The sequence below is a fragment of the Clupea harengus genome, chromosome 1, assembly GCF_900700415.2.
Source record: "Clupea harengus chromosome 1, Ch_v2.0.2, whole genome shotgun sequence".
NCBI lineage: Eukaryota > Metazoa > Chordata > Actinopteri > Clupeiformes > Clupeidae > Clupea > Clupea harengus.
Window position 1 is genome coordinate 7,836,225 of NC_045152.1, and position 27,990 is coordinate 7,864,214.

The 27,990-nt window shown below is 44.4% G+C and overlaps 2 protein-coding genes across 5 annotated transcripts; one reads left to right on the forward strand and one right to left on the reverse strand.

The window, feature by feature from the left end:
* Nucleotides 1–783: 783 nt before the first annotated feature.
* traf7 (TNF receptor-associated factor 7) lies at nucleotides 784–16,254 on the reverse strand. The gene is made up of 21 exons (XM_012827261.3): nucleotides 16,081–16,254; nucleotides 13,453–13,609; nucleotides 13,056–13,113; nucleotides 12,340–12,428; nucleotides 11,269–11,385; nucleotides 11,055–11,147; nucleotides 10,572–10,605; nucleotides 10,044–10,227; nucleotides 9,691–9,825; nucleotides 8,691–8,908; nucleotides 7,374–7,447; nucleotides 7,118–7,166; nucleotides 6,891–7,018; nucleotides 6,681–6,763; nucleotides 6,327–6,366; nucleotides 6,008–6,124; nucleotides 5,063–5,185; nucleotides 3,286–3,405; nucleotides 2,506–2,637; nucleotides 2,016–2,135; nucleotides 784–1,840 (listed from the first exon to the last, which is right to left on the reverse strand). The coding sequence occupies exons 3-21, from the start codon at nucleotides 13,105–13,107 to the stop codon at nucleotides 1,826–1,828; spliced, it is 1,923 nt and encodes a 640-aa protein (XP_012682715.1). The 5' UTR covers nucleotides 13,108–13,113; nucleotides 13,453–13,609; nucleotides 16,081–16,254; the 3' UTR covers nucleotides 784–1,825.
* Nucleotides 16,255–16,456: 202 nt separating this feature from the next.
* On the forward strand, nucleotides 16,457–26,954 carry gng13b (guanine nucleotide binding protein (G protein), gamma 13b). 4 transcript variants are annotated; one of them, XM_031566196.2, is made up of 3 exons: nucleotides 16,457–16,475; nucleotides 23,152–23,291; nucleotides 25,230–26,954. In XM_031566196.2, exons 2-3 carry the CDS (start codon nucleotides 23,194–23,196, stop codon nucleotides 25,333–25,335), a joined length of 204 nt encoding a protein of 67 aa, XP_031422056.1. In that variant the 5' UTR covers nucleotides 16,457–16,475; nucleotides 23,152–23,193; the 3' UTR covers nucleotides 25,336–26,954. The 4 variants fall into 4 exon arrangements, with proteins under 4 accessions (XP_031422056.1, XP_042561772.1, XP_031422048.1 ...); XM_042705838.1 differs by lacking the exon at nucleotides 16,457–16,475 and adding an exon at nucleotides 20,832–21,402 and having other exon boundaries at nucleotides 23,155–23,291; XM_031566188.2 differs by lacking the exon at nucleotides 16,457–16,475 and adding an exon at nucleotides 20,833–21,395.
* The last annotated feature ends 1,036 nt before the right edge of the window (nucleotides 26,955–27,990 follow it).

The window sequence follows — 27,990 nt, forward strand, 5'->3', positions numbered from 1 at the left end:
GGCCAGGAGGACTCTGGCGCCCCTAACCTGGTAGCACTGACAGCTACTCTCTAGTCCGTCTTCACCACAGGAGCCCATTTTGGTAAACCGTGGCACGAGTTGTGGCATGCGGGGAATGGTGCAGAGTGAGCAAAGCTGTAGGACCTCGGACATGGAAATACTGCATGATTCCATATACATCAATATATACATCTAGACGTGTGTGTTTGTAATGGAGAAGGCGGTTATGCAGTGAACGCACTTGAGAAAAAACGAGTTCTTAAAGGCTGAATGAAACGAAGCAGCAACGGCAGCAGCAGCAGCACTGACTTCCCCGAGAAGCAGAAATGGCACTCAAGCTAAAGATGCTTGGCTGGCACTCAGAACTAAAACACAGCAGACATAAGCGATGTACATTTGAAGGTGGAGAAAGCTAGACACAGTGGTCACAGGAGGGGGTAGTCCACAAATGGGGTGTGGGGTCACCTTAAATCAGAATTGCAATATATTTTTTGGCAAATTGTGAATGACAGATTGAACCAATTGATGTACTTTAACATGAAGATGTGAACAGCCTGCAATTTTTTTTTTAAAGCCAGCGATATTGATATTCTGATGAACCCCAGAATTGCAATGTCATGATCTAACTGAATCTCTACTCTTGAATTGAAAGGCCCCTGGTTCCCGCCCCTTGTGATCACAGTGTTCAATCACAGCATGTGAGTGTCTTTTGGTGCACTGATGCAGAGAGAGAGGGGGAGGTTTGAGTGTGTGTGTGTGTGTGTGTGTGTGGGGGGGGGGGGGGGGGGGGGGGGGGTTGTGGAACAGCCAAGGGGAATGTGTTGGTTGCAGGCACACATGAACAACAAAAAAAAAACGAGAAAAGAAAACTGCATTTCAAATCACCCAGCCAGTACCCCCATCACAAGTCAACGGCAGCACAGCACAGACGACTGTTCAGGCGGCGCCGGGGCTGAGAAGAATACTGCCATGGCAACCGCAAATGACGAACAGGCACTGGACTCTGCCCTCATCCCACAGCACCTAGAGAAGCACAGCCTCAGGCTCTGAACACTGCAAATATCAGTACTCAGTCCAAAGCCATGTGTCTCCAAGTCACTCACGGTCTCTCTCTCTCTCTCTCTCTCTCTCTCTCTCTCTCTCTCTCTCTCTCTCTCTCTCTCTCTCTCTCTCTCTCTCTCTCTCTCTCTCTCTCTCTCTCTCTCTCTCTCTCTCTCTCTCTCTCTCTCTCTCTCTCTCTCTCTCTCTCTCTCTCTCTCTCTCTCTCTCTCTTAAGGTCCAGGTTAAAATTCATGTCTTTCTCATGAGCAAAAAGTAAGGACTTATCTACAAGCATTAAAACACAATTCTTATGACATGATTCTGGCGTCCCGCCAATCCTTAAAAAGACGTTTTGGTGACGAGAAGTTCAGTCCAACGAGCAGGGGCACACTGAGCGTCCACTGAGAGAACATGCGGTTAAGGCAAAACAGTCCAGCTTCGCTTCAGCTGTACCCATAATGCTCACTAATCAGACTACCCATGATCCTCTGGGGCCCACAGAATTCCTTTTGGCATTCAAAAAAGGACCTTGGGTTCAAGTTCAAGTTCATCTCGGGATCAGAAGAGTTCCGGAAGCTTTTGTCTTTGTTTTAAAAATCTTCTGCTCAAAAAAACGGGTTTTCTCTGAAATATCACTGTAAAATCACACTGTAGGTCAACAGAGTGCATCTCAACTGGGTTTTGGAGTGTAACTTTGATCTTCGGGCTTCGGACTGAAGATACGTGAACCGTTGTCTGCTGGTAACCATTCGTCGTCTATGATACAGCATTGACGGGGTCTCCTTTAACAAGTCCACACCTGAGAAAACAGGAGAATGAGATGCTCAGCTTGGCTAAACAACTAAGCTAACAATGACTTCAACCTTAGGTGAAAGTTGCATTGATCAAAATGTCAATAATAATCAAAATATCACATAATGGATATGTACATCAGTTCTTCATAGCGCCCCCTTGTGGAGAGCCGGGCCCCTTACCTTAACCGTGCTGTCCACGGCGCCAGAGAAGAGGCGTCCTCTGGACACGGCCAACGCCGTCACACTGCCCTGGTGCCTCAGCAGCGTCTGAGTGCAGATCATGTTGTCCATGCTCCACACCTATAGCGCAAGCGCAGGCAGACACACACACACACACAGACAGACAGACAGACAGAGAGACACACACACACACACACACACACAGACAGAATTACAGCACAGGATTTTACTAGACAATGACACTTCAGTCGACGATTAAAGCATCCATATTGTTTTTGTCATCGTATCATATTTACAGTCATAGTATTCAAAATCTATATTTATAGTCACATTTTAACTAGCTGCCCCTTAGGCTGACCCCATTAGTGGTGACCATGCTCAATAAGCTCAGTACACAGAGGAGGAATGACCCAGCCAGCCTCCGTCCACACAGCTGAGCTATTCCCTGCCTAGGGCCGAGGCTGGGAAGCGCCTTCAGGCACACACTGACCCTGAGGGAGCGGTCGTAGGAGGCACTGAACACTTTGGTCTGATCTGGCGTAGAGATGACGGCCAGGGCGTACACCGTCCCCACGTGCCCCGTCAACGTCCGCACCTGCTCCTTGGACTCGATGTCCCACACCTAAAAAATGAGAGAGAGAGAGAGAATGAGAGAGTGAGTGAGAGAGAGAGGGAAAGAGAGAGAGAGAGAATGAGAGAGGGAGAGAATGAGAGAGGGAGAGAGGGAGAGGGGGGAAGAGGGAGAGGGAGAGAGAGAGAGAGAGAGAGAGAATGAGAGAGTGAGTGAGAGAGAGAGGGAAAGAGAGAGAGAGAGAGAATGAGAGAGGGAGAGGGGGGAAGAGGGAGAGGGAGAGAATGAGAGAGGGAGAGAGCGAGAGAAAGACAGAGAGAGAAAGAATGAGAGAGGGAAAGAGAGAGAGAGTAAATAAGAGGAGGAGAGAAGTTATGTAACTGTGACATTGGGCATATGGCCAGTTCTGTGTACTTATGGGCCAGTGCATTTGAATATATGAGTCATTGCTTAATGAGCGCCTGCCACTAGAGTAGGACTGAATCAAGTGAGATTAGCTGCCTATACAGCAAAGGTTCACTGGTTGCAAACTACCCTGTTATAAATATTCAGAGTGTGATGTTCCTAAAAAAAAAAAAAAGAAGAAAAAAAAAAAAGGGAAAAAGATGTTCCCATAGAGGATAATGAAAATCATAGAAATTATCTTCTTGAAATATCTGTTGAACTTCCATTATGTAGAACATTGCTTATGTTCCTTACGTGGATGAGGTTCTCGTAGGTGCCACACACTATGTGGTGGTTGGTAACGGCGATGGAGTAGACACTGCCTCCTGACGTCTGCAGGACGTGGACACACTCCAGGGACCGGATGTCCCAGATCTAGAGGACGTAGATGGCGACAAGACAAATTACACAGTGGACTCGCAGTGTTGAATCAAAAAAAAGATTTGAGACGGACAGCATTGTGAAGATGTTGAGATAGAAGTCAATCAATCTGTACAATCATACAATCTGTTAAACTGTGTACAAATAAATGCATTGTGTCTCTTGTTATGAAAAGGTCTGCACGTTCAATGGGATTTTTTCCAAATAGAAAAAATATATGTTGTATCTAGCATGTATTGTTTAAGTGTAAAGAGTCGCTTTTTCGGTCCTGATACTATTTATTCCAAGCAAATAAGACTCCAAGTCAACATCTCTGCACATTTCTCCGGCCTTCTTTATGCAGCTATAAAACATGGTGAAGTGTAAATATTTGGTTCAAATATTATGAGATGGTGCAGCACACAAAATGTCTTCTGCCAACTATGCTGTGAGGCATCACATGAAGGTAGATAAGAGCTCCTAACCTTCCAACATACATGTATGTGTGTGTGTGTGTGTGTGTGTGTGTGTGTGTGTGTGTGTGTGTATATCAACAGAAACAGCAAAGTCAGTTTGCGAGACAGAACGAGTGTGCTTTTCCTCACTGGCAGTAACAACAACTGTGTGCCGCCATCATTCTAACCAGGGAGTAAGAGGACATACATTCCAAGATAAGCACAGCCTAGCACGGTCGTATGTAAACTGTGAATGTAAACAGAGGGCGCTGTATACTGGCGGTTATGAAGAGAGCTGTGCCTAAATGGAGCCACACACACGGGTTCTTATCAGCTGTGCGAGGAGAAAAAAAAAAAAAGAAGAAAAAAAAACTTGCTGCTTTGCCACAGCTGTAAGCCATCAACTCTATCGCTATAGCAACAGCGCAGCAGTGCAGCACTCCTCTGCCAATGGAGAGAATGTAGCGAGTTTATGTCCCGCCCCTTACAGTGTACCAAGGAATGTACTGGGAAAGTGCATGTGTGTGGGAGTGGGAATGAGTGCGAGTGTGTGTGTGTGTAGGAGACTAATGAGAAGATAATGCAAACTGTGCGCCTGACCCTTCCCTCTCCTCCCTTTCTCTGCAGTGGAGTGGAGATGAAAACCACACACACACACACACACACACACACACACACACACACACACACACACACACACACACACACACACACACACACACACACACACACACACACACACACACACACACACACACACACACAGACACACACACACACACACACACACACACACACACACACACACACACAGAGAGAGAGAGTGGCAGTCTGCTTCCTGTCTGTGTCCCTGGAGCCTTAATTAGACAAACTGAGATGACAAGAGGGGGCCCCTCTATCCAACCCACCCTCAGCGGCTCCAGGACGCTTTCTTCCCGTCGTCTCTGTCTTGTCTGGCTTGCGATGGCCCAAAGAAAAAAAAAAAGGGACTCCTCTCGCACCAGGGCCAGTCCATCACAACCATTAGTCCGTTTTTAGACAATTACCCACAACTATGCATACACAAGTGAGAGAAGACATCGGCACGGAGTCTGTATGCGTCTCTGAAAAGGAATCCATTACCCACAAACGGATTTGTGTATGTTGTGTCTTGGGTTCTGATGTGAGTTGTGTCTTGGGTTCTGATGTGTGTGTTGTGTTGTGTCTTGGGTACTGACCTTGATGGTCTGGTAGGATCCACTGTACAGATGATTCTGAGAGGCAACTAGTGCCCTCACCCAGTGATTCAACCCTGTCAGCTCCTTCTTCAGTTTGAGTTCTGTACCCACAATATCCCACACCTGTGATGTCACACAGACAGACAGACAGACAGACAGACAAAAAAAATACACCGATTTACAGCTGACATATGGCATCTTTGAGACAACAGGACTCCATGAGGCCGTCTTGCAGTGAAGGGCAGCTGAGAGATAGCAGAAAGAGTGGTGCAACTCTAGGAGTTTGGAGCGAGCAGGAAAGTCCCTCCGAGATGAGATCACTGCTAACGCCACCCCTCCTCCCATTCTCCTCACCATCGCCATGGTGACGAGGAGGAGGACAGCATGTGCTGAGAGGTGGCGCAGCATTCAGCGGCCGATAAATTAAATTTCAAACCCCGCAGAGATGCTTCAGAGAGAGAGAGAGAGAGAGAGAGAGAGAGAGAGAGAGAGAGAGAGAGGGAGAGAGAGAAAGCAAGAGAGAGGAAGGGAGAGAGAGAGAGAGAGAGAGAGAGAGAGAGAGAGAGAGAGAGAGAGAGAGAGAGAGAGAGACAGAGCAAGGGACAGAGGGAGGGAGAAAGAGGCATAGGAAATGACTGCAAGAAAGAAAAAAAAAGTACTGCTGGCCCCAAAGCACATTACAGACCGCCATGTTTCCACCACTATTCTACAGCAAATTATGACAGAAAAACCTTGCAAATTATGCCCTTGTGCGACTTCATCTAATTAGTTACAGTGACTCAACTGGCAGTAATCTCCAGGTAGACTACTCCCATTTGCAGAGAAACTGGATCTTGTGGAGTAAAGACAAAGTAATTACTCTATGGATTCCCAATCACCAGTAACAGGACAATGACAAGCCCTACAAGTGCTGAGCAAGGGTGTACCAAGCACACTGCTGCTAACCTTAATGGCTTTGAGGGACCCACTGAAGAGCATGTTGTGTGAGGAAACCAGTGTGCAGACTGGGTTGTCATGAGCCCGAATGGTGTTGACTTTCTGTAGCGACTGGATGTCCCAAACCTACACACACACACAGACACACATACATACAGACACAGCCATACACACATACATACAAAGGAACAACCCCAATGAGAGGGACACAGTGAAACACAATGGTACATGGCTCCTAAAAGGATGCTTTGTGTGTGTGTGTGTGTGTGTGTGTGTGTGTGTGTGTGTGGTGAATAGCATGTGTGAGTGAGATTTCTCCTGCTCTTACAATGATGGTGCAGTCTGCCGAGCCACTGTAGAGACGGTTCCTGTGCAACAGAGAGAGAGAGAGAGAGAGAGAGAGAGAGAGAGAGAGAGAGAACAAGATGAGCGTGACACATAGAACCATGGAAAACTGGGGGCTATTGTCCAGCAAAGGATGGGGGTAGGGGGTCAAGAGAGAGGACAGAGAGAGAGAGAGAGAGAGAGAGAGAGAGAGAGAGAGAGAGAGAGAGAGGGAGGGAGAGGCAGAGAGAGAGGACAGAGAGGACAGAGAGGAAGGGAAAGAGGGGGGGGGGGGAGAGAGAGAGAGAGAGTGTGAGAGGGAGAGGCGGAGAGATAGAGGGTGCATTTGTCCACCTACCCCTGAATGCACAACGCCAGCACAATGCCATCGTGGCCCTCCAGAGTCTTCTGGCACTTGTACGTGGTGCAGGTATCCCACACCTGGCAAAATGAGCAAGGAGGAGAAGGGGAGAGGGAGTAAGTAAGTGATGAGTATTGCGAGGAATATGACCAGCAGAGACAGAGTAAGCTGAGAAGAGAGAGGCAGACATGACCGCAGCCCGTTCACCTTGATGGTTTTGTCAGAGGAGCCGCTGAAGAGGAGGTCGCCCGTGGAGTACACGCACAGACACCACACGGGACCCTGGTGGCCTACAAACGTGCCTTTACACTTAAAGATCTGCTGGGGGTCGTAGGCTGTGGGAACAGAGAGGCAAAATGGCTGACATTCAAGATCTCTTCGTCTTAAGAGAGAAAACTGACAACATGGACAGATGGATAGAAAGGGGTACTTACATCCCAGGATGCCCATGTTCAACCTGGCATTTATGTGTGACAACTCATCCTACAGAAGCCAAAACAGAGACAAGGGAAATAATTATCAGCGTGATCATGACCATGTCTGCCGTGCCATATCTGTCTAGGGTCTAGTCAACAGTTCCCACAAATGACCGCAGAAACATGTCCATTAACACTTGGCCATCAATAAAGAACTTGACCACAATGAAGAAAATACAGTTGGAACGGTGAGCAGAAGTGAGTTCGGACTAACGTTGAGCATAGAGGCGTCTCGGCGGAACTCCATCAGGTCCTCACTCAGCTTACTCTGGTTCTCATCCAGAACATCTGCCAGAAAAGAACATGACATCAATAGAACAAATACATTCTCAGTTACCTAAACTATGACCACTGGCATAGTTTTGAAATAAGCTGGGTCACACATTCTGGGTAAAAAAAAATGTATTAAAAAATTAAATGTATTAAAAAAAAAAAAACAAGTAAGAACAATGGGCCTCATTCTCGAAACGCAGTTAAGAACAAGTTAGGAAGACATTTCTTCTGAACTCCACTTACGAGGTTTTCGGGACAAATTTGGCATTCATGAAAGTTCTCACATCTGGGATTCGTTCTGAACTTGACCAGAATTTAAGAACGCTAAATAGCAGTCGTAAATCGCACAGATTTTTCTTAAGGGCTGAATTTGTGAGAAATCGTTGGTGATTGCGTTCACATCAACTCTACCGACATCCTCGATTTTAAATAATTATAATAATAATAAATACAAGAATATTTGTATCATTAACAATTACATTTCACATTTATAGTCATGATTCTACAAGGCATCATGATGTCCTAAAATAAATAAAACCACTACACAAACACTGCCAATTTAAGTGAATAAATAAATAAGCACTAAACTCAATCGTGTGGATATAGCCATAGTGGAATAGAATGAACACATATACATTCTGCAACAGTACCTCCACACCGGTGAAGTTAGGTCTGCGTTTACTACACCGGTGCTCGCTTTCCGCTTTGATATGACTGTCGCTTTCGAGTTGCTTTGTGAATTCTGTTGATTCTGACTGCACACGTCACTACGGTTGCGTGCCCTTATAAGGAGCTGGTAGGGCGTGTATGTATGCAAATCCAGGTGCACGAGAACATGCGTTCAATTTAAGAATCCTCATTCGGGGGAGCACAGCTGAGAACACTTCGGCTGTGTAAGAACCCATTTCCAGGGGTTCATGAATCCGGCGGAGAGGTTTTCTTACATTGGTCTTTCGAAGTTCGGAAAGAAGATATTAAAGGAGACACTTAAGAAATTGGATGGATTTGCATACATACACGCCCCGCCAGCTAGTTATAAGGGCATGCAACCGTAGTGATGTGTGCATGTCTGTAGAATTGATGTGAATTGTCCTGGGAACGGCGTAAGTGGAGTAAAGAAGACATTTCTTCCTAACTTGTCCTTAACTGCGTTCGAAAATGAGGCCCAATGACTTCTTCCATCAGAGAAACTGCTATGCATTGAAAATAAAAATGGTAGAGTTAGCGATGTTGAGAGCTGGTCCACCACAACACTCACCAAACTTGAGCTCAAGGTTCTTCTCCAGCTGGTCGAGCTTCTCGGACAGCTTGCCCAGCATGGAGCGCAGGAAGGAAATGTCCTGGTCCTTCTGGGCCATCGTCACCTGCATCTCGTGAAAGCGGTCGTCCGTCTGCTGCAGGAACTCTTTCAGGCCCTCGAATTTGCACACCTCCAGGTGGGTCTCATACGTGTCCTGATTTCCAATGAAGGTGCACCTACATGGAGATCAAGGAACACGGACAGAAGACTGGCGGTTAGGGGAAAAGCCTTTTAGTGCTTTTAGTCAACAGCTACGCCAACATTTGCTTTTAATGAGCTACAATGAATCATTATTGGAGTCTGCACACTGAAAGCTCAACGGTACACCAACAGCACCGGCTATACTAATGAAGTTATAAATGCCTATAAGAGGAGATGAATGAGGATTCTATTAGATATGTTCACTTAACAAAGTGCCTTCACCAGTCCAGCGCCAACTAACAGGCTGAATCAATATCACTGCCCTCTACAGATGCTGCCTATTTACCCGACTATGTGCAGACTGTTCTTTCCTAATGGTACTGAATGTTAAAGTCAGTGCGGTGATTGAAGTCTGCCGTTACGAGGAGCCACATCACAGCATTGTGGTACCGTGGTAGAGAAGTCGTTTAGTAATCAGAAGGTTGCTAGTTCGATTCCCTGTTGAAGCGTCCTTGAGCAAGACACTGAACCCCTAATTGCTCCTGATGTGCAGTGTGCCATCAGTGTAAATGTAAAATGTGTATACATTGTAAGTCGCACATATGTAAGTCGCTTTGGATAAAAGCGTCTGCTAAATGACTAAATGTAAATGCTGTGTGAATAAAACGCATGTGTGCTTTCCCCCCCCCCCCCCCTAACACTGAGTTGCACAAAACCAATAGCTTAAAAACAAGAATCCACAGGGGCTTGCGAAAACCTTGTATCTGAGACCAAGAATATAAAAATTGTACAGTGTTGTTGCCATGGTTGCACTTACCCATATTTGGAGTGGGGGCACTTGATGTGCTCACATTCCTTCAGGTGGGCCTCCAGGTTCATGGTGAGCAGCGGCGGGCAGTTGGGGTTGTTTGGGCACCGCACCGGACGATAGTCACAGCTGACCTCATGTTCTCTGCCGAGGCACAGAACAAAAACAAGGCCATCATTTTGCCGTTTTGATGAATTCACCAAAATATGCTCACTACACTAATAAGCTTCACGGCTTCTAAACAGCAAGACGGAGGGGAGGGGACTAACTGCATATGCTGCCGCTGGCGTGCACACGCGCACAAACACACACACACACAGGCGCACACAACGGCTGAGTCAGCAAGGTTTCAGCAGACTCACTTCCTGCTAGTGAGCTTGATGGTGAAGGGACAGCCCAGAGGGTCCACTTCAAAGGCACCAGGTTTGCCGGCCGCCGCAGGGCGACATCCGTACTTGCAGTGGATGAAGAGCTCGCCGATCTGCTCGGCCACGGCGATGTTGTTCACCACCACAGTCAGCTTGGAGTTGTCTACGGGACACTTCTCTGGAGGGAGGGAGGAAGAGAGAGAGAGAGAGAGAGAGAGAGAGAGAGAGAGAGAAGATTCAAAAGTGTGTTCATAGATCAAAAGTGACAGCATCAGCTCAAATATAAGAGACAGAAGACAGAAAGGGGAACTATGACGACATTTGTTAAGATAACCCTCCTCAGAGAGGAAATATGCACATCCTCTCCGACACAGCTCTGTGTGGAGGAACATAATTAACTGAAATCACTCGACCGAGTCACTGGTGGTTGTACGTTCTTAACATGTCATCTTGTATGTACGCAAGTTAACACTTCACCTGTGTGAAAACAAATATGTTTGTCACTAATCATAAATACTGTACCTGAAGTCAAGGCACATCGCCTGCAAAACGTGTGCTGTAGAGAGACAAAAGGAGAAGGGAATTGGGAAAGAAACATTGGGGTGGTGGGGGGGGCGGGACATGACAGGACAAAGAGAGACAGACAGACAGACAGACAGAGAGAGAGAGAGAGAGAGAGAGGACAAAAAGAGACACGTGAGTGTTAATTAAATGCCAAACGTAACCAGTCTGAGCGAGCGCTTCTATCGAGTGGTTTTTCCAGTTGGAGCGAGATGGCCCCCTGTAAATGAGGCAAGCATTCCCAACACAGCACGGACAGGAAATCAATATGTGGCGCCGATCCCAAACACATGACAAGTGGCGCTTCCCCAAGCCCACCCTGCCCACAGAGACAGAGACAGAGAGAGAGAGAGAGAGAGAGAGAGAGAGAGAGAGAGAGAGAGAGAGAGAGAGAAAGAGAGAGAGAGAGAAAGCGAGAGAGAAAGAAGCTGATTGTTGACTTACCCCACAAGTGGTGATGACGGGGTCCTTGAACACGCTACAGCACAGCTGGCAGCACAGCTTCACTGAAGGCTGCTCAGCAAACACCTGAGGCTCCTGGAGGAAGGAAAGAGAGAGAAAGAGCAATATGAAACAACTAGAGAAGAGAGAGACAGAGAAAGAACGCTAAAGGAGAGAGACAGTGCAGTTCTAGACTGAGTGGCTGGGCGAGACTCACCGTGTCCTCCTCTTCCTCGTGGAGGGAGAAGGTGGAGCGGAGGGACATGTTGGACTCGGAGTGCAGGGAGCGGACAGAGATGGCCGAGTCTGAGCGGCGAGGAGTGCTGATGGGAGGCTGGAGAGGAGGGGTTGGGAGAACACAACAGGGCTCAGCACTGACACTGAGGAACAGCACTGACACTGAGGAACAGCACTGACACTAAAGAGCAGCACTGACACAGAGGAACAGCACTGACACTAAAGAGCAGCACTGACACTGAGGAACAGCAATGACACTAAAGAGCAGCACAGACACTAGACAGCAGCACTGACACTAAAAAGCAGCTCTGACACTAGACAGCAGCACTGACACTAAAGAGCAGCTCTGGCACAGAGCTCAGCACTGACACTGAAGCGCAGCACCAGGGCTGCTCTGTTGTCCTACTACAGAACAATGGTGCCACGCTGCCATCATTCATAAAGTCATCAGGCTCAGCTTGTGCAACAGTGCAAAACTACTTGGGTTTTACTACAGACTATCCATCTTCTTTCACATATAAACATCAGGTCGGTCATCTAACGTAATTAGATGTTATAGTGTCCAGTGTCAGCCTTTGCAGCTAATAGCATATGACATTGAAAGCTCAGAACATTATTCTGTCTGAAACATCTATTTACTATTTACTCTATTTACCAGGCTGCAGATGGTTTAAGAAATGCCCCCCAAATAATGGCAGACTGTTGATTCTGCCTCTTCCAACCAAAAAGCTCTCCGCACCGATCAGTGTGCCAGTCAGACAACACAGTAATGCATCCACAGAACTAACAGCTATAAGAGAGCCAGCCAAGCCAAGAGCTGTCCAATCAGAAACAACAGATCTAAACGCTCCGTTACACCACAAAGGTGACTAAATACGGTGCCTGCACACAATTCCACACTTACAGATTAAAAATGGAAATGATGAAATCATTAGAGTAATCTTTAAGGCTAGTGTACCTTTCCAGTGCAATCAGAAGAACAGATGCATACGTTATATACTCTGGTAGGAAGAAGAAAAAAAAACAGGCATCATAGTGGCCTGGTGGTTACCATGTCATCATCGTCACGGGGAGAGTAGGTCAAAGTGCTGGAGGATGACGGGGTCCTGCGGTGCTGTTTGTAATTGTTGGACGTCTCCGCTGCAAAACAGGCCGGCACAGACGACAGCACATTTTAACAATCTCAGCCTAATGGCTTCAGGGTGAGGCAATAAAAACACATGCGAGGTAGAGTCACTGAAAGACACTCTTCCCCTTAGGTCTGCAAGCACACATCCTCTTAAGTCAGGTGCAACCGCTGGCTGTGCCAGACCGACGCTTTCGCACAGGATGCGCCTGAACCTACGAGGTCCTCTGGGCCACGGTTCACCACGCTATCTGTGCTCTGCGCCCTGACCTGGGCGAGTGCAGGCGGCCTGCACGACCGGCGCCAGCTGTGCCCCCGTTCCTGCCGGACTCTCTCCCGACCAGCTGCACAGGGCACCCAGTTGGCAGGTTTCAGTCTGTGAGGCGGTGGTCCTCTTTTTCGCTGGGTCTCAAAGTCTAACTGGAACTTCACTGAACGTGAGGTGGCGCAGCCAAGTTTTGCTTAAGGTCTGTGCACTCTGGGCTTTCTTTTCTTTTTATTCTATCTCTGTAAACCTTGTACAACATTGGGCTGAACAGAGAATACTTCTATCTACTTCCAAACAACTAATTTCAAATGCCAAGAAGCCTACTAGGCCATGTGATTTGTTTATGTATAATACCATGGGGGAAACACCTCACCTTTTGCAACTGGCGCGACTGCTGAAAACGTAGGGCCGAAAGTAGCCTCCATTCTGTTCTGTTGTGTACAAAAACAGGCAAGTTTTCAGTGAGTTCCATGGACTGTCAACAAGGTAGCTAATTTAGTTTGATTCATGAAAGGCGGCTCATTGTCTCCCTAGAGTGCCATGTCGGACTGCATTGTATTTTCACCCTCTACCATAAAAGCATTACACCGAGTCATCTGGAAAACACCTTTGCCCACAGCAATTTACAACTTACTGCAACAAGTGCACGCTTTGTGCTCTGTGCGTAGTTGAAACCATCGCATTTTTTTACTGCCACTATAAACTCTCAGTTAAGCGACGACATGAGCAAGAGGAAGGCAGTAATTGTGGGTGCGATTCGTCTGCCTTACCCCGTTGATGTCGTCGGCTGAGGAAATGTTGACGATGGCGGCGGCCGCCGCTTCTGCTGCTGCTGCTGCTGCAGCACCTCCTCACAAAGGATTGTAGCGTGTCGACTTACTCGAGCTCATAACCCAGAACGGCCTCGGGAAACTGAACTTTAGCAGCCTGGGGAATGATCCAAACAGACGGTCTTGAAGACAGACGTACAACATCTTGAGGTGCTAACACTGCTAAAGCTAAAGGGCCCCTAACCCTCGGGCCCAAGTCATTGCACTGTCACTGCCCGCCACCTGCTTAGCATGGATAATATAGCATTACAGTATATGGTCCTTCATTAAAACAGTTCACAGTGACTCGCACTGATACAAGCTTAGATGGTGTGGAGGACTCATTTTACGTACTTTTTCAACTGTGTTCAACACACAACAACATAATGATGCATGCAAGCATGTATACAGAACAAGGCCCTTCTGTGAGATATCATACATTTTAATATGTTTTAAAATATATATATATATATAGGTAGAGGCTGAATTTACAGCCTACTTTGTACTTCTATAATATAGTCAGGACCTGCCGTTTAGCCTATATGTTAGAAGGGATAGAAAGCCTCTTTATTAATACAGTGGACAAGCGCCTAACATGAACCGTTACAAATAATGGAGCGATACATAGCCAATCATAAAGCCATATTTGATACTGGCAGTTTTTATGTGTTTTTAAGAGCTCTAGCTAATCATATTTTTAAAAAAATAACTGATCAAATATATTTCAATTTATCTGATTAAACGAAAATGATTAACTGTTCATATGTAATAGGCCTAAGAGCTTTCAAGAAAAGCTATGCAACAGCTGATGGGCATCCCTTTTTTGAAAATTAAAAACAGGTAATAGGGGTGGGATTTTCTTCTCACAGTCCAAGGGGGGCCTGCAATAAAAATAACTGTTTTTTGTGCTGCCCTTTAGTAAGTTTCCCAAAAAGCAAATCCCCAGGTGTCCTGTCTTAAACTGCCTGTGTATGATAACAGCTTACAGCTTACCAGTGCCACAACCTGTGTGTAATACAACTTACTACAGCTATAAACTACTTGAACATGAAATTTAGTGTATTTGGGATCATGCGAACATTTACAACTGAAAGGGGTCACTCTTTGAGAACATAACCCACAAGTTGCCTAACAGAATAGTAGCCAAATCACAGGTGGTTGCATTTTAATTCATATGCAACATAGCTGTCCATAGTAATGTGCTCTAAGTGGCTGGAATTAGGCTGCACCAGATAATGCACGTTTTATAGACAATAGTGCACGTTGTATAGATAACATTCACACCAAAACACTTCAAATTACAGAATTTCATGACAGGAATACAAAAATAAGAAGCTTCAACGCGTTCGATACAAGCTTCTTTCTATGAAGTTGCTAAGGATCTGCTTATACTAGTTCTTCCAAATGATGTAAACAGAAAGGCATGCGGGTCAGGTCATTTTGGGAAACGTTGCTTTCAACCAATGAGACTTCAAGAAATGTAATCCTTTTTCTACGTCATTACTTTTGTCTGAATTCCCGTCAGACGGGCTTCAGTGGGGGCGGAGGACTTTGAGATTTGATGGGGCATGTAACCCAGCCAAAATAGCTAGATAAGCTATACTAAATGAAAAAGTGGCGAATATCCAGCAGAAGACCGCAGAGCATACCCACCTAATATGTCCCAGTATACTCACTAATGCATTTTAATAAAACGGAGACTGTAAAGTACATAAATACAAACGATCCCTCAAGTTTCCATTCAGTCAACAAAGGTACTGAATCTTAAAGGTAGTTAACTAAAAGTTGGATGTCCTTAACTAGAGCAGGGGCTACGGGCTAACAAGCTAGTAAACATGAATCAAACTCCAAACGACACGACGAGCCGAACAAGCTAAACATCCCTGTCTTGGCATGATACGAAGTCATGAACACACAATACATCATACAATTATTTCAGAGTGTAGTTAGTTTCAAGTGTAGTTAAGAGTAAAGTTGGCAAACGTTAAATGTAGGGTTAGGGTAAGACCAAGACAAGCTAGCAAGCTAACGCTGGCGTTACATGGAATATATATAATGGCAATGCTCTGTTCAGCCATCTGCGAATATCAACTTCAATTAGCGAATTAAGTTAGCTGCAGTAAATAATAACTAGTCAACTTGTATTACTTCAACTCGACACTGCTCTTGATTGATATAAAAAGGATGGCGCAATGACCATGAAGAAAAGTAGCTATGGCGTGACTGCAACCATTCCTCAACCACACTATGTACTTCTTAGTTTTCATAAAGATGTCATTCTACGGTGAAACAAGCATGTTCGATATCTATGCTGTCTGCTTTACATGCAGACTACAAAGTTGAAATCGCCAAGAATGGCTCACTGCTAGCTAGTTTGCGTTAACGGTAACGTTAGTTAACGTTGTCAGAAAGCTAACGTTACCTTGCTATCGCAAACTAACGTTTACCTCTAGATACATTGCACATGCACTACAATATTGCCAAATTCTTGAGCCATCCATACAGAAACACTTGTCGTACAATGATAACCATTTTTACACTGCCGTAATCGAAATATCGGTAACGATCATGGAGAAAAAAAAATCTCACCATTGATGCTACACCACGATCTGCAGATGAAATTCTCATCTTCCTCTCTGCCAGACTCCTCAAACAACAAACCCGGACTTCTGTGAGTTGTAGTACACCACCTCCAGACGGCATATTGGTGAATGGACAACATTTTACACTGGACTACAAATCCCCATGAACCATTTCGGTACGTTTCTTCAATGTATCCATCATTGGTTAGTTTGGCGACATTCCGCCCATTTTGCAAAGCTCCATTGGTGAATTCCAACAGCAATCTGTGAACATCACAACATCCTTCCCCACGGTGATTGTCCACAGATGTGCCTGCTTCTCTCATCCAAAGAACAACCTTCCTCCAAGCGGCTGCCATAGGCACGTGTTTGATAGTGTGATCGCATAAACGTGTTGGGAATGTGAGTAGAGGTGCATAGGCAAATTGGTTCTTGATCCTGTGAGCATTACTTTTAAATGATTTATCAAAATAGGTCCCATCACTAATTTATCCAGTACATAAAAATTATGACGATAGAATCCATTCAGTTATTTAAGATTCGATTGATGTGCATTTGCACATTTTGTATATCATTCACTTGGAGGAAACAGCCAATGGAATTAACAAAAGGATACTGCAAGCTCTTCTGTTATCTCTTAATGCCCTACACCTAGACCTGTTTATATCGACTGGCAGGTACCAGTGACAGGCGTATGCAAATGAAAGGAACGCGTAGATCCACTTAAGCCGGGCCGATGTTTCCAGGATTCCACCATTTTATGTTACTGTAGCAGCCTAATAGTTACAACCACAGTTACAACCACAGAAATGTCTTTACTACGGCCATGGTTGCTTTCCTAACAGAAGAGGGTGCTGTTTGTCCAGTCATACTTAATCGTCATCACAACGTTAAACTATTAAGTCTGTCAGCGACCCTCTTACAAGGTCCCAATTAATTCTCTCTTTTTTTTCTTCTCCATCTTTTTTTTTTTTGAAGGTGTCTCTTCAGAAACTCTCATAGGTCCTAAGCAATTAACCTATTAAGGGTCAGTCAGTTTCACGTCACGTGGAAAAGGAGCATTTAGTGGATGCAACACAGAAGACCAGGACACAGACTAGTTCTACTAGGATAGCCAGACATATTAGGACATGTGCATGTCAGGGAAAACCATTGTAATCAGTGTCTATACCCACCTCATGAATGAAGTGGGTCCACACAACAACTGGTGATTTATTCGCGAGCATGTGATGAAACCAGAAGAGACTAGGGGAAAATAACACAAGAAAGGAGAGAATTACCCTGTTTTAAAAATAAATAAAATTCTCACTGTTGGTCATGTGTTCCCGGTCCAAGATTCCAGTTTGAAGCAAAGCCTCAGTCTTGGTCAGTGAACAGGAAGGGATGTATGATTTGACATGCATTCACTCTGTGATAGAGCCGCTCCATTAGCTACTCTTAGACCCAAGGCTGGACCACTTAAGGACAGCTTGAGTGCTGCAATATGATAAAATATAAAATGTCTTGTGTGGTCTGAAAGGGGTGGGGGGGGATCCATTCAGTTGTCAACCCCATTAGGGGTAGCCATTGGCCATTGCACTTGCTCTTTGTATGAAGCATCTGAACTTCTGAAGGCAAGCACGGTTTTCCCTGGTCTGTGTCAGAGGAGCATGTGCCCTCAGGCCCTTGAGTAGTAAAAATGGTCACAGTCGCTTGTGCAGGGGAGCCTTGACTTCCATTAACTCTTGCCCTGCCCCTTTCTTTAACACTCATTTCACCCTGCAGCCACTGAAATGTCAAGAGAGCCACCCGAAGGCTTGTCCCAATAATAAGTAAGTGAAGTCAGCCTTATTCACTACTTCCATTTTCTTCCTCTATAGTCTCACCATTTTTAGCTCTGCAGTTCTGTACATGCACAAAAGCAAAAGCGCTCAAATGCAAAACAAAAAATAAATAACAAAGGAGAGAGGAGTAGATGGTGAGAAACTGTGTTTTCATAGTGAAATTCCAAGTAGAAGATCTGTTTATACCAAGTAGGTAGTATGAATACAAATGGCATAGTGTGTAGTGTGTTGCAAGGTGAAAGGAAAAGTCAGTTAGAAGATCAGTTCAAGGATATGATGCCTTTTAATAGTTTTATAATAAAATCAATGTTTTGATGAAGATTATGTTTTCCTATTTTATTGTGCAGTCTACATATATTTACGGCCCTCATAATGCCGCCCCTCAGACTAATTGTACATCTGGAAACCTTTTAATTTTTTTTAAAACAAAGACTCTTACTGCTCCTTTAATAGGATGGCTTCAGGGCTCTAGATGTTTGAAAACACGGTCTTGTTTATCCAAGATTTAGAAAGTGAAAACTGTGCACTGACTCATTCTATCTAGGATATATCCTCTACAGAAGAAATACTGAAGTGGTTCACTCCATCCCACATGGTACACATGGGTATATGTAATAATATTGAAGCAGATTATTTGTTTTTAAAGCAACTTTATGCAACAATTTGACACTTTTTGAGGTATGGTTTTATACCTAGTTATAACTAGTTTTGGTACCATCCTCAAATTCATGTTGATGGCATATGGTCATGTGATGGACAGATAAACACATGTGTCTTTCCCACAAGCCATCCAGGATATGCACTATGTTCTGTGCCTGTGTCTGGAACATCCTGCAAAAATGGAAGAAAAGCTTCCACAGCATGACATTGTCAGCTATACTGCCAAAAGACACCAGTTAGAGTGTTGGCAAGCTTCTATCAGCAAACTGCGCTGTTGTTGGTGTTTGCAAGGTTTTTGCATGCCTTTTAGGTAGTTAGCTTGCTAGTTTTGGAACAGAACTACTTATTGCTGCTTGAACATCTTATGCTATTAAAATCTTTAATGTAAGGTCAGTAATCAGCTCTGACAAGATGGCTAATCCCAAGCAGTTTATGGCTGCATACAGCTAAAAGGTTGAAAATATACATCTAGTGTGACCTAATCTGACTAGGGCTTTGCTAGATGGATACAGTCATAGGCTCAGGTCTTACATCTGCATATAAACCACTCACTGTATGGATGTACAATGCAAGTTGAAAACATTTATTTTTAAATGTACTCTAGGATACACTTTTACGATGTAGACGCCCGTCTTTATCAGCTTTCATCAATAAGATGATATCTATTTTTAAAACCAACTCATTTTAATTTAGCTGAAGACCAGCCTTGAGTCACAGAGACACTCTGCATATCACCAGGGGACAGTGTAGACACACAGAGAGGGAAAGCCTGATTTCAAGTCGCCAGTGGACCCAGGGCTCGCTGGCTCATGTCACACCTCTTAATGGTCTTCTGTAGGTGTGACATCAGATGAGACTGACGTGAGTGGTGCCTGGCCTGGAGTGAGATTGACAAGTGACAGATATCCTGGTATCAGTAAATGGCAGGGGCGTGGACAGGCCCTTACAGTGGAAGGGTCAAAAAGACGTCCCAGTCATAGGGGGGAATTATCTTCCACTGCCTGTGTGTGTGTGTGTCTGAGTGTGTTTAGGTGTGGAGGGACGATCACAGATCCATAAATGTATAAACAGTACAATAGGCATCTGCATAGATGAATTGGCTGAGTCTGGAAGCATGTGCAAACTTGCTTTTGGAGCACATGAGCCAGCTGAAAATACATGAGCAACTTTAACAAACAAGGCCAGTGTAGGTCGCCACCTCAACCCCTTACAGTGCAAGGGTCAAATAAACGTATCTTCCACTGTGTGTGTGTGTGCATGCATGCGTGTGTGAGTGAGTGAGTTTGTTTAGGTGTGGAGGGAGGGTCACAGATGTATAAACAGGACAATAGGCATCTGCATAGTTTGCTGAGTCTGGAAGCATGTGCAAATAAATGAGCAACGTTAACAAACACGGCCAGTGTAGGTTGCCGCCTCCATCCCCTTCTATAAACATACACTATGTATAGGGGTATTAGTCTATCCTTTCCTTCAAAATTAGAATTCCTCCAAATCCAATAATAGTCTTAGTTGTTGAAACAATGGTTCAAAGGTTTCATGCATTTTTTGTATTAACTTTTGTAGATATAACATTATTAATCAGTAAGTGATAATATTTTCACACCACAGTTTATAATTTTGATGGCATATAATAAGAAAGTTATTATTTGCCTTTTCTTTAGACATAGTAATCAAACAAGTAATCAAATAACTACAAATACGTTTTGAATGGAGGAGAGTTAGGTGTAGTGTGATATACCCATTCAACATATAAGGCCTACACTTCTAACGCTACATCTAAAGCTTGAAGCTTTATCTGCCGCAAGTCGCAATGGCAACTTATATGAATATAAAATGCTTCAGGGAACGATTGAATTGCATTTAATGCTCTTACCGTTGACAAGCCAGTGAATAATTTATATAGAAAACATGACTTCAGTGCAACATCTCTTTTTGTCCTTCGGTCATTGAAAATATGTAATTCAAACGCATTGTAGTGTTGAGATCAACCCAATATAGTCTACATTTGTGCCCTCTGTGTTGGACGTCTGTTGAGACCGACTGCTTGCCGTAAATTTTGGGTTAGGGCTACGTTTTTTTGTGTCAGAGTGTTGTGTTGATGAATATCAATGTATAGTCTAAATACAGCAATTTTCCATTATTGTATTCTAATGTATGCAATCCGATTTGGGACCAAACAAGGGCTTTGCAACAATAGCTAGTAACAATCGAAAGCTTTATGTTTGTCCTAAATAGGGCAGAAACTGAAATGAAATGGAAAAGCCTTCAAGATTGATTGGTACGCTTTTACACTGCACACCACTTGCACTATTCTGACGGATAAATGATATCTGTAGCAAAAGGAATCATTCTCTAAATCAAATATAATTCGCTATAAACACAAGCACCCCGGAGTAGGTCTGCTCTCCTCACCTATAGGCTCTTCGCACTCTATTTTAATTCGCGCACACACATACTCACGTTCATAGGACCAGAGACTGAGCAGCGCTCACTCACTCTGTAGGGCTGTGCTATCACTGCCATAGACACCACTTCTACAGCATCACTTACCGGCACTGCAGCTGTTGGCAGACGTGGACTTCTCCATACAACTATTGAGGGAAAGAGATTTTTACCACCAAATTTATTTCATAAACAAGACATATCGGGAACTACCGAGGACTCGTAAAGGTTCATTTCGCAAGACATTTTTATTTATACAGGAAGCTGAACAACAAAACCACTGACTTTGACTGCTAACTCTTGGAGATTTTAAGACATTTCGATAAATCATCCGGACTAATCCATTCCCAAAAGAAGCGCCGAGCCGTTTCCTTGCGTCAAAGATATAACAACATCGGTAAGGTAAGCAGGGCAATAGTATCATACCGAATTGACATTTTCGTGTGTTAGTCAAGGTTAGGCGTATAGTGGTCTTGGCATGAGAAAGCTAGGTTACCTGATGTTAAAATATATAAAGAGAGGCCCTCTGCAAAGTAGGCTGAAATGTTACTTGAAGCGCACCAAGCATTATTGTGCCTCGAAATGGTATGTTACATAAAATTTCGATTCTTCTGCGTTCCTCCTCTTCCCTGGCCTCACCCGTCGGTACTCTGAAATAGATGAGATTATTTGACTTCGAGTCAAATGACAGATGTTCTCGCCTACATGCTCAACCATGAAAATGTTCGCATTTTCGCTAATGATTTTGTCTGTGTTCGCAATCTTTTATCTTTTGTCACTTTGGGAGGAACTAACAGTCTGTGAACCAAATTAGGATATCATTGATTGCGAGGCAAATCAGACGTGTAACATCCATGTCCATGTATGATAGCCTACATACGACATTTGTATTAGACATTAGGCATCTACAAAATAAGACCCTGGAGGCGATATAGCATAATAGGTTATACACATCTACTCTACTGTAAGAATGTATCTATATTTCACACGTCTCCTTAACCGCAGACCTAAGACTCATGGCATATTCTCATGATGGTCAAAGTGGGTGCAAATATGAATGTTATCAGATGTAGTTGTGACCCAAATCAAGAGGCGACCTACATCAAGAACTTAGAAAGTTCGTCCACATCCTCGCCGTCTTGGAACATATCGGTCTGTCTCGTCCACTGGAACCTATCATTTAATCTCTGCTATCTATAAGGATAACTGTGATTCATTATCGGTCTAGTAGAACTTTTGGATAGAAAAGACTAGAGACACATGCCCCAGGGATTGGTTTATTTTGGGAAAACAAGAATTCAGGACATATATCCGGCTGTCCAGGGTTCCCGTGGCGAGCACAGGACATAATCACTTAAAACTGGGATATATTTGCCTCATGGCAAGGTCCTGTCTTTGTCAGTCCTGCCTTTTCGGTTAGATGCCACTGCGAGCCATTGATTGAATTATCACATCATTTCTATTGCTCATATTCTGACCCTCATAATGGCAAAGCAAAGGCCCAGAAAAACAAGATTATTTGCAGAAAAAGTACAACGTTGCAATTTTTTAGATCCATTAGTGAGTTAGGAGACTATTTTGCTCTTGGAAACACAACCGTCATTCTGTGGTAATTAAAGAAAAAGTAGAGTGTAAAAAAAAAAGCGAAGTCTTCTCTGTGTCTCAGGAGAATCATGTATCAGAAATCGGAGCTCCAGGAACAAGATGTATCAGTCCTTTTGACTTTTAATCCATTTGACTTTCCTGGATATGTTGGAGTGAGACAGAGCAGTGCTAGAGAGACAGACAGAGCCAAGCCACAGATGGTGCCTACGATGATGACTCTCATTTACACTCCAATGTCTCAGTCTAGGTGGCCTTAAAAGGCCAATGGTGTCAGGATAGAATGTTCCAATTATCAGTCAAATGTTGTGTTGCTTATATCATGGGGCTATATTGTCAGATAATTCCCATGGAGGATAGTCCTGTGCATGAAAACATGTGTGGAAATAGAAGAGAGAGAAATATTAGCACTGCATTTATGTCCATTTTTAATCCACATCAGGTCTCCCTTCAGGAGTCACGGTGCAATCTTTGCAGTGACAAAACGGGCGCTTTTTGCTGATGTGGGTTAAGATGTCACACAGACACTTTTGTTTCGGTGTGTGCTGCAGGTTTTTTTTTTAGGGTGACTTTCCTAACATAAAGCCGTCGCCATGGATGAGTTGGACCTTCCCCAGATGAAGAAGGAGGTGGAGAGTCTTAAGTACCAGCTGGCCTTCAAGAGAGAGAAGTCCTCAAAAACAGTCACTGAGTAAGAACCCCTCACAGATCAGCTCTCTTCCACAGCAAACTCACCAACCTAGCTCCACTAAACATGCTCTTACCTCAGATAATTTACCAGTCGTAAACTTTTGTCCAAGATTCACTTTTAATGGAATTATATGAGTCAAATCAATGAATTAAACATGTGAACCTATGTAGGTCAGCATCATATTGTGTTCTGTATGCTTTCTCTGTTATTATGGGATATATGTAGGCCCAAATGGGCTAGACTAGGGAATGTGACCTACTCTCCTAGTGTGGGTATTGTAATGATTGGACAGGGTAACTACATTTTGAGCAACCATAGTGAAATAACAATGACAAGAAATTGTAAGCATTTCATCAGCCACTCAGTCCCAGCCTGGACATAATGTCACAGAATGATTCAACAAAATAATCGCTACTGACCTAAATGGGTAAAGTGCATCCATATAGTACATGGTGGTCTCATAAACAAACCACATAACCTGCAGGATAACATATATCTTAAATGTAGATGAGCTACCTAAAGTTACACTGTCATTCAGAAGCTAAATCAACTTGCCATCCTACATCTCACTGTGCCCGAGGAAAAGGTCTCTGAGGCCTCTGTGCCTAGCAGCAATGATCTCAATAGTCGTTAGTTCTCCTGGTATGTCACCGGTGCTACAGTGATTTGGGCAAGCGGGGAGAGGGAGATCCAGTGAATTTGCCCCTGAAATGCTGTTCATGTGGGGGCAGAAAATGACTGTTCTCCCTGGTGCCGCGCTCCCCATTAGATTTGCAGTGTGTGCCCCTCACTCTCAACACTGGCACCTTGTCACACCACGGGAGTGTATCATTTCTCTCTGTCTCAGGGTAGTCTGCCTGAAATATGCATGAGGGTAATTTCTCTGTTATAAATTAGATTTCACCAGGCAGAGTGCAGGCCCAGCTCATGCTGCTCGTGCAGTGTTTTTTAACCTCCCAGTACCTGCCAGTGCAAAATAAGTGTGGCTCTGATAACGTGTAGAAAACTGTTAGTAGTACTGGGCAAAAAACATGAAGTTTGTTTTATTGTTTTATTGTTCTTTTATTGAACTAGGAATAGCCTTTCCCCTGAGTTCCCCCTGTTAATGAGGCCCATGATGGATAGGGCATCCGTGAGGAGTGCTTGGTGTTATCCTGTTCTGGAAATACTTACCCCTCACTTGTGATTTAGATCTGCACGCCATGCAGTCTCACTATTGCTCATATGAGGTGTCTCTTAACTCTCTGTTGTCCTCGACTGTCTTCACTGTGCTCAGGACACATGAGTCATGACAAGGCTCAGCTGGCTTTGGCTCTGCTGTACACTCCATAGTCATAACCATAGATGAAAGCCCAGCGTTCGAAACGTCAAAAGACATCAACACTGTAGTGTGAACATTGTCTCTGATATTCATGAAAGCAATTTATATTATTGTGTGGTGTTGTGTGTTTGCTGCCAGGCAACCTCACCCACCCCCACGCACAACACACACAAACAGCCACACACACACACACATACTTTCATACAATAACGAACACACTCAAAGGGATAGGTAGAGAGTCGCGTTGATGACACTAATGTTCTACCGTCATGATATCAACTGGATAGAACTCTGAAAGTGATCTGGTCATGATCTGAAAGTGATCTGGTCCTGATCTGAAAGTGATCAGACCCTGATCTGGTCCTGATCTGGTCCTGGTCTGGTCCTGATCTAGTCCTGATCTGGTCCTGATCTAGTCCTGATCTGGAATTGATCTGGTCCTAATCTGAAAGTGATCTGGTCCTCATCTTGAAGTGATCTGGTCCTGATCTGAAAGTGATCTGGTCTTGATCTGGTCCTGATCTGAAAGTGATCTACCAGGTTTAAACCATGCCTGGGCCAGATCCACGCTTGGTATCCAAGTAATGGTTGGAACTTTTCTCTCCCTCTGCATGCAGCCTGGTGAAATGGATTGAGGACGGAGTGCCCGATGACCCCTTCCTGAACCCCGAGCTGATGAAGAACAACCCTTGGGTGGAAAAGGGCAAATGTGTCATCCTCTAGAAGACACGGGGATTACCGTCCGTCCCCGTCCTCTCCGCCTCGAATCCTGCACTGGGCAGAGGCAGAACGGCGCTCTTTCTAATCCCGTCCTTCCCCCCAACTGTACCCCTGCCAGTCCCCTCCTCTCACTATGAATGTACAAGAGACATCCCCAATGAGGACCACTGCTAATTTTACACTGAAACATTAGCACCATACAGTCACATTTGCTTGTTTAAGGAAAAAAAAATTGCCATGCATTACTGTTCTAATCATAAATATCTATATATCTTTATATGCCGTAAATGGATTTTATTCTCTAGCATATGAATTCCTTTTTGGTGTTGTCGCTGCTGCTGCTTGCGCTTTTTTGATAACACGTTCAAGCGTGCACTCACTGCCAGTAATGGTCTGTTAGTCTGCTGGCTGCATAAAACAAGGAGAGAAGGGGGGGGGGGGGTGGGAGGAAAAATGCTACAGCATCAAAAAACAGCTCTGCTCTATTTAGAATCACTGAAGGCAGAGTCAGTCTTGGAACACCTCCTCTCTCTTTTACTGTGGAGCCCCAAATCATTCCAGTAGGCCAGGTGCCCATATGCCGCTTTGCCAGAACTCCCCACACCCCCTCCCCCTACCTCTGAAGTATGATTTTCAAAGGTGGGGTGTCTGCACCTGCCAACCTACGCTCTGTATTCTGTGCCGACCCTACAGGTAACTGTATCCAGTACTTGGACCACAGGTACGGTTTTCAGCCATCTTCCATGGTACTCGAATGGTGTGGTATAGTAAAGGAATTGACATATTGCACGTTTTTATTCCCCTTGGAATTCAGTAGTACAATCCAGCACAACTAACACATGGTAACTAACACATGCTAGTTAACACATGCTAGCGGAAAAACGACAGCAGAAAACACACAGCACACTCACTTGAGGAACACTTGTTTTTTTCTTTAGTTGTTGTTGTTGTTGTTTTCGTTCAAACATGTACAGATGGTATCTTCTTAATTTATTAACTTATTTATGGTAATTTATTTATTTATGAGTTTTACAAACTACTATCGAATCTGTGGGTGCTGTTTGCTTGGGGAGCTGTAATGGACTTGCTGTTTTTATGCCCGCACCCTGCCTCCATTGATAAGAGAAAGAAAAAAAAAAAAACACAAAACACCTTGCCAGTTCACCATCAAATACTGCCTTGTACACAACCTCCTTAAAACAAGAATGTATGTGTGTCATAAAGGGTTGGTCTGCCATCCACCACCCGAAGCTTTGACTTGTGCGTGTATGCATGGAGCTTGAAGGTTGCATACTGGCCTAGGCTTTGGTTCAGATTTTTAACAGCACAATCTGTCTACTGCCAAGGCTTTAATGAAGAAAGGCAAGGATGTTGGTTTATCTGTTGTTTCTGATTCTTTTTTGTTGGCTTGTTGTTTATTTTATTTTTTATTTGTTTTTATATTCAACATCTAGTATAAAACTATCTATCTAGCAATGTACTGATTGTGGGAGTGCTTTGGAATATTATGCATACGATCAACTACTAGTTTAATGATGAAGCAATAAGCAAGGACGATTTTTTTATTGAATGTTTTCCAAAAAACATTTATCCTATTGAATAAAGTAGAGGATTTTTAGACAGCTCAGATGTCATTTGTGTATTTGTGTCCTGTGAATAAGCGAGCAAGTGAAATAAAGAATGAGTGGAATAGCAGAGGATAATCAAGACGTCTCGCAAGAAAACGATCCCGCTTCAGAGCCTCTTGTCAGGCCATGATTTTTGATTTTGAGTGCCTGACCACTAACAGCTAAATATATCGGAATGGGTTTTAAGCACAGATGGATGTATTATTATATGAGATTATACTTCGAGAGCTGAACCAAGAGTCGTATCACAGTGGTCTAACAAAAAGCCCAAAACAAATCAAACAAAATGGACTATTGCCACACCTCAAAGAGAGCATTGCCACTCGTGTTTTCTCTGCGAGCTGCGTGGCCAGTCTCGTAGGCACTAGACATCTCCAAGAGCAAAAAAAATTGATTTAGTGTCCATGTCAAGCGCGATAAGCACAGGGACACTCAACAGTCGCCATGGCTACATCATGGTGCTTCTAAACCACAAGAACAATGTGCCCGGGGGCTCGCTCTGAGAAACCACAAATCCACCTGCCATCTTCTCCAGTCCACCCCCACCCTCACCAGTGCAGTGCAGTCAGAAAAACTCCTCTCGCCCTCGCCCCTGAATAATTGAAGAGCAGAAAGGAGGCGAGGCTCGGGGCAAAGATTTCCTCCTCCACCACACTTGCCATGCTCACACCAACGAAACATGCCTTGAATCTTTTTGCTCTTTAGAGTTTGTTTTGATTTATTATTGCTTTGTCCTTTTTTCTCTTTTTGCGGTCAGTTTGATGCTGCATAACCACCCCAAAGGAGCGACCCCCCCCCCCCCCCCCAACTAGCCCCCCCCCCCCCCCCCTCAGCCACCCTTAGCTACCACTTCTCTTCCCCTCCCCCAAAGCTGAAGATGCCCACTGCCATCAGAAATGCCACTAATGCACGCTGAATGCCATTCCATTCACTCTCGGATTAGGATGAGTAATCCCGCTAGCCGCCACCACTGCGGCCACCGCTGCCAGCATCCCTGCCCAGCCGAGCCCAGCACATACACATGATTGCT

What these genes read in the sequence shown, in the direction of transcription:
- traf7 (XM_012827261.3), bottom strand. Translation starts at nt 13,107, where the DNA reads ATGGAGGCTACTTTCGGCCCTACGTTTTCAGCAGTCGCGCCAGTTGCA. An exon ending in CCGTCATCACCACTTGTGGG is followed by an intron (nt 10,606 to 11,054) that starts GTAAGTCAACAA and finishes GTCTCTCTACAG; the next exon opens with CACACGTTTTGCAGGCGATG. An exon ending in GCGATGTGCCTTGACTTCAG is followed by an intron (nt 10,228 to 10,571) that starts GTACAGTATTTA and finishes CCCTCCCTCCAG; the next exon opens with AGAAGTGTCCCGTAGACAAC.
- gng13b (XM_031566196.2), top strand. Translation starts at nt 23,194, where the DNA reads ATGGATGAGTTGGACCTTCCCCAGATGAAGAAGGAGGTGGAGAGTCTT. An exon ending in TCCTCAAAAACAGTCACTGA is followed by an intron (nt 23,292 to 25,229) that starts GTAAGAACCCCT and finishes CTCTGCATGCAG; the next exon opens with CCTGGTGAAATGGATTGAGG.